Source organism: Vollenhovia emeryi, unplaced genomic scaffold (genome assembly GCF_000949405.1).
Source record: "Vollenhovia emeryi isolate VEMERY1.0 unplaced genomic scaffold, V.emery_V1.0 DF939166.1, whole genome shotgun sequence".
Taxonomy (NCBI): domain Eukaryota; kingdom Metazoa; phylum Arthropoda; class Insecta; order Hymenoptera; family Formicidae; genus Vollenhovia; species Vollenhovia emeryi.
In genome coordinates this window covers 539354-545053 of record NW_011967200.1, presented here as the reverse complement: position 1 = coordinate 545053, position 5700 = coordinate 539354, and the positions used below count along the sequence as shown (strand labels likewise).

At 49.2% G+C, this 5700-nt stretch overlaps 1 protein-coding gene across 2 annotated transcripts in view; it reads right to left on the bottom strand.

Moving 5' to 3' along the window:
- Window positions 1-6: 6 nt before the first annotated feature.
- LOC105564345 (lymphocyte antigen 6G) overlaps window positions 7-5700 on the bottom strand; it is an 81577-nt gene continuing 75883 nt past the window's right edge. Inside the window, exons 3-4 of one of the 2 annotated variants that reach the window (XM_012016653.1) lie at window positions 4954-5011; window positions 7-3793 (exon numbers count right to left, since the gene is read on the bottom strand). In XM_012016653.1, coding sequence (XP_011872043.1) covers window positions 3654-3793; window positions 4954-5011 — 198 coding nt within the window. In that variant the 3' untranslated portion in view covers window positions 7-3653. Of the gene's footprint in view, window positions 3794-4730; window positions 5012-5700 lie in introns of those variants that run through there. The other variant, XM_012016652.1, reaches the window with a different exon arrangement.

The window sequence follows — 5700 nt, the reverse complement described above, 5'->3', positions numbered from 1 at the left end:
CTCTCTCTCGCATTGCGAATCGATAAGCGGTTAAACGTCCGTCTCAAGTCGTCCCAAAGAAACAGGGTGTCAGGACCGCGTCCCTTTGTGAAAATTGACTCAATCGGGTTGAAATTTTGATTAGGGATATTTCAATCGTGTACGCAATACACCATCGTGTCTGTTTGAAAGACAATAGACAAAACTGACTCACGAATGGCTTGTGAAGAGATGTGTTTGATACTCGTTAGGTGTGCAAAAAATCATCTAACTCTTTTAAAATGTCACAAACGTCCCAGAATGTACAAGGAAAAGGAATTAACGTCTGACAAATGTTCGTCTTATCGGAGGAGCGTTTTAATGCGTTTTCTATGATAGGCAATCCAATTTCTAATTTATCACTGCCGATAGTTTATTCTTTATGTCCCCAGATCCGCGGAGCCTCTTCCTTGTGCCTTCTGTAAAATACCGTTTATGTGCAGGAAATGGCAAAACATCCGCGTGGACGGTGTTTGAATTTCTTATCGCGTGCTCTCCCCCTTTCTGATGTAATAAAGTTCATCATTCAAGCGATAATCGGCTTTGCAGGAACAAAGGGCAAAAACTGGGATCGCGAAAGGTCAATTTCTTTTTTTATCATCGTGGCGAATTTTTCTTCATAATAGAAAACGCGGGGCTTCATATTGATACGATCGCAATACAATCGATAATACGGCGTCAAAAAAGGATCACGAGAGTTTAACTGTTTTAAAAAGATGTCCATGAAAAAGCAACGTTCCCGAACGACATTGGCGTTCTGACACCTTCGGGCATCAATAACTCATTAAAGCGCACCGGCAACTTTAGTTGTCTCGGCTTTTCTCGCTACACTGCTTTCAGCTTCATTCTTCAAACCTTCGACTTTTTTTTAATGTACAGTCTTATTCATTAATGCCTGGACCTGCATTTTTATCATCACTTTTCTCATCTGTATTAATCATTAAGTTTCAGGCTGTATCTATCAGCGAATCCGGTTGGTTGCACTAGTGCGCACTGAGTGCACACTGAGCCTTGTTTCCGGTCAATTCTTATATTTAAAGATCATCTTAAATACCTCTTGCAATATTTCTTATCCAGAAAAATGGTCCGTGCAACGTTTACATGGATCATTTTTTGATTAAATACTCTGAGCATGTATTTAAGACAAAGTTAAATATAAGAACTGACTATAAACGAGCCTTAGTGTGCACTCAGTGCGCGCTAGCGCAAGCAACCGAATCCGCTATATGTGAACTACAGTCTGAACTCATCGATGTGCAGATGAGAATAAAGATTATGAAAATGTGAATCCTAGCAAAACCGAGGTCCAGGCATTAATGAATAACACTGTGCTACGAATCAGATATGAAGTTAGAGATTTTTTAGTACAAATATTAATCGTTTATTTTACGGGATTAACTTTCGCTAGTTGGAAGTGTTTCAGGCATTTCAACGTCCTCAAACCTTTTGTTGGACCGACTGTATTTCCGTCGGCAATTTTATGTAAAATCTCAGAGAGCCGCGCTTTAATGGGTCAATACAACAATTGCGGGGCGGGCGTTCTCGCGCGGCGCGGCTTGGAAAGGCGCGATGTAATGAAACGCGCGTGACACGCCGAAATATTCACGAGGCTCGGACACATCGCGCGCGACGTTCGTACGAAATATTGATACCTATATCGGCTCCTGCACTCTTCGCTCGTCGTTTTTTCGGCCCGCCGGCCCTCCGGTCGTCCCGATGTTATTAAACTCGCATGTGCGAGGTCGGGGCAACGGCGGGTGGACGGAAGAAGCGACGGAAGAAGCGTCGATAAAACGCCCGACGAAAAATGGGACGCCGAAACTTTTTGAATAAATTCAATTCGCCATCGGAGGCTGACAGAGCCGTCCTTCGACGGAGAGATGACCGGCGAGAGGGCTCGGTGGAGAAAAAAATCGCGATGCGGAGAACGATATATTGTACAAGGGCGTCTCGCCTTTCATGTGTTCGGATTTCTTTTCCCATCGGAGGGCGGACCTTTTCACGGGGAAGATATTTTTTAAATCTTACTTTTTTCTTAGTATTCTTTTAACTAAAAATCGTGAAGTTCTCAAAAGTAAGTCGCGCGCGATAAGAGCGTTTCTTTTTTTAACGCAGCTCTGCGGATTGCAGACCGATTAGTTCGTGATAACTACGGAAAATCTACTTTGCCGTAAAAAAAACGAAAACGAAACGAAAGCGCAGTCTGGTAAAGCAGCGGCAAAAAGGCTGATCATGCGAGGGAAGTCTCGCGCAAACGTGCGTCTGCAAAGTCGGATCGCGCCGTGAAAGCTACCGTGAAAGCGGATAAAAGCGGTGCTATGATGATGGTGGCGACTATTTTCAGGCTCTTTTGTCGTCCTCGAGTCGCGTGTTGCGCGAGTGTTAAATATCGCCGCTACAGTCCCGATTATTTCATTGTCGGGAAATCGCGTGCGGAACACACGTATCTCCCGAGTTCCCGGGCATTAAGCCAGATATTTTTGGAAGACTTCCGCGCACGATCTCCCCTTGTTGCCATCTGGATAGTAAAAAAAGAAAATGTCGTAACGAGTTCGCCAGTGATAACAAATGATTTTGCGCGAAATGTCGCCTCAAACCGCCGCAGCCGAGATCCCAATTCGAGACTCGCTAAGCGAAGAGTTTCAATCAAATTCGATCGAGGAAACTTTCCCGTCGCTGGTAGCCGATCCGTAAAAGTATGCGGAAGCGTGCGAATTTAATAGAGCGAGCGAAGGGGGGTAGTTGGCGCGATAACGCATCGGATTTAACGAGCCGATTTCTCCGCGTCACTTAACTCGGTCGAGTTTAGCAAGTGCATTCAGCGCTCGTTGAATTGAGTCGGCCGTGATTGTACGACGTGGGTACCGTCGCGCGAGATGGAAGGCGACGGGTAGGAATCAGTTAGACGCGACATTTAATCGGAGAGCAACTTGGGAACAGTCGTGACGTAACGTTTATTAGGGTACGTTGCCTATAAATTTTTTCACGTCTCCTTGAACAAATAAAATTTACTTGACAAGTGTTCAGGACCGGTTCTAAATTAAGCGGCGCCGGATGCAAACCAAAAAGTAAAAATTAAAGCGATCCCATCTAAGCGAAACTGTGTCATGTCCGAAAAGAAACCGGCGCACGGTACAGAGGTGGAAAAAAACGGTCTACACATCGCTTGGGCCTAATAGGCTTTCTCGTTTCTCTAAAAATTAAAATTTATATCAGCTAATGATTATCGCGCGGTCAATGTGATAAGATTAATAGAACGTTCTTCCAAGGAGCATATTCGCCGATTATCCCGAATTTCAATTTCATCTCGGTTAAACGCGGCAACCGACATCAGAAAGCAGAAAGCGCGCGTCAATCGTCGCGAGAGATGATATGTTCGATTATAAACGATAAAAGTGAGGTTTCGGCTTCCCGACGAAAGGATTGAAGGACCAAAGGACGACTATCGACGTCTCCGTGATATCCGCACGTAGAGAGCCCCGGTCGTTGGGCGCAGACGTCTAAGGTGCAAGATGCAACGTTCCCCACCCACCTCCCTCCCCAAGTGCAAGTTTTTTGTGATTGAAGTTTCGTGGAGGATGCGGTCCCGCGTGACGCCCGCAGCGCGGGTCCCTCGTCTTGCCGTACGGCACGTATTAGCCACGAAGGCTTCGGCACACCATAAGGACCGCCAGCGAGATCGCTAGGACCAAGTACGTGCTGCTCGACGCTGTCAACGACGGGCCGGAATTGCAGCCGTCCTGCTGGCAGCAGTACGTCCTCGTGCTCCAGGCCTCTGAAACAGCCAGTTTGTTACTCGGCAATTTTGATCTCATCAACGACAACGTCCCCGACGTTCCCAAATCTCATCGGCGGGACTTTTCACCTCGGGATTTACGTTACACAAATTGCGATTACAGTCGCGAAAAGACAGATGATCCTGCCCGGCTTAACTCGAAGACGAAGAATTCTAGCGCAAGCTGTTAATAACGTATTTCCGCAACATATCATACAACAAACGATAAATCTTGAGGAAGAACCATAATCCCTAAGAGAATCATGGACTTGGAATTTTCTCAGCTAGGTTTAATATCGACAAATGAAAAGAAGGGGTTGTAGAAAAACGGCGAAGCGTGCCGTCGGACAAAGATTAATCGCGGCGCAACCGTTTCGCGATATGGCAAAAAGGGGTTAGCGGGGAGGGGGGGGGGTAGTAGGGAAAGGAGATACGGGGAGGCGCTGTCGAAGGACGAGGGTGGTGGAGAAGTACGGCGAGCGAGGAAAGGAAAAGTATGAGGCCTTCATCCGCAGCGGAACAATAAAACGACGCGGCCCGATAACACGGCCACTCGCCCGCTCGTCCGTGGGACCTTTAAAGCGCGCGCGACTCCGTTCTCTATCCTCTCCTCTCTCTCTCTCTCTCTCTTGACAGGTCCTCTCGTATCCTCTCCCGAGCGGCGGATAGGAAAAAGAGCGCGCGATGCGATGCGGGCCGCACGCCACGACGAAATCCGAAATCGATGACGCGGCTCGCTCGATTTTCGTCCGAAAAAGAGGCGAGAGAGAGAGATAGAGAGAGATAGGAGGGATGGTCCTACGTGGCTCCCATCCGGCGCCACGTTCCGGATGTCGCCGTCCAGCGGTTGCGGCGTTTACTCCACCGCCTTTCGGATAACAAACATCGGGCCGAAGCAGCCGATAACACGCGGTTTCACAAATTTTTTAGGACTCGCCGCTCTTATCCACTGTAAATTTCGTCGATGGGACCGGCTGGCCACGGAACACCGCCGGCCATCGGGCGACCGAGAGCGGCGCCGAGGAATTTACGAGCGGACCCGCGAGGATTTAGTGTCGCAGATACCGCGCGAGGAACGCGCGAACGGCCCCGCGAGAATAGATCGTGCCCGTTTACTTTTTTGTTTTTTGTTTTTTTACGACACACAATGTCGCACTCACCTTTCTCCACGCAGTGCGGCACGCAGTCCCGCACCGTCGACCCTTCGCTGACGTATTTCTGAAACAAACGAGAGAAATCGTTAGATCGACCGCAAAACGGCCAGGTCGAGTGCCGCCGTCGAGCGCCGGTAATATGTAACGGCGGGAGGATGCACGGGGCGCGATGATGAATGCCCGTGGTGCAATTTGCGGCTTTTTTTCACCCCTTCGCACGACGAGCCGCCGGAACGGCGAATATTTTATCCGCGGCGCGAACGATACGCGCCGTCCACGCGCACACGGCCAATAAATCCGCGCCAGTTATCGAGTGAGAATCGAGGGCGAACGTTTCATCTGTCAATATTGTTTTGCGCAATTCCCCGGCGTGCCCCGTGGCCACGCGCGAGAAAGCGGGGGATAAAAGAGGACGCGGCGCACAATTCGAAATTTTTTTTCTCGACGAGGGATGAAATATGACGCGTCCGCGCGCGGCCCGTAACGAGGGCGGAAACGGACGGTAGTACGATTTCATGTTGCGCCGTAAACGCGCGAAATGTATCGCGCGGTGCGGTTCATCTCGCGCAGCCGCCGACGGGTCGGATTTCGAAAATTCCGATACGGAACATTCTGATTTCTGCGAGCGGAGCGCTCGTACGCGAGGCGGGGTTGTAGGACGATCAGGAACGACAAGTACGCGGCTGCGATCCTTCAGCAGGTCCTGATTGGTCAAACGGCAGGTCCCTCGAAGCGGAGTGCACGTCATGTAGC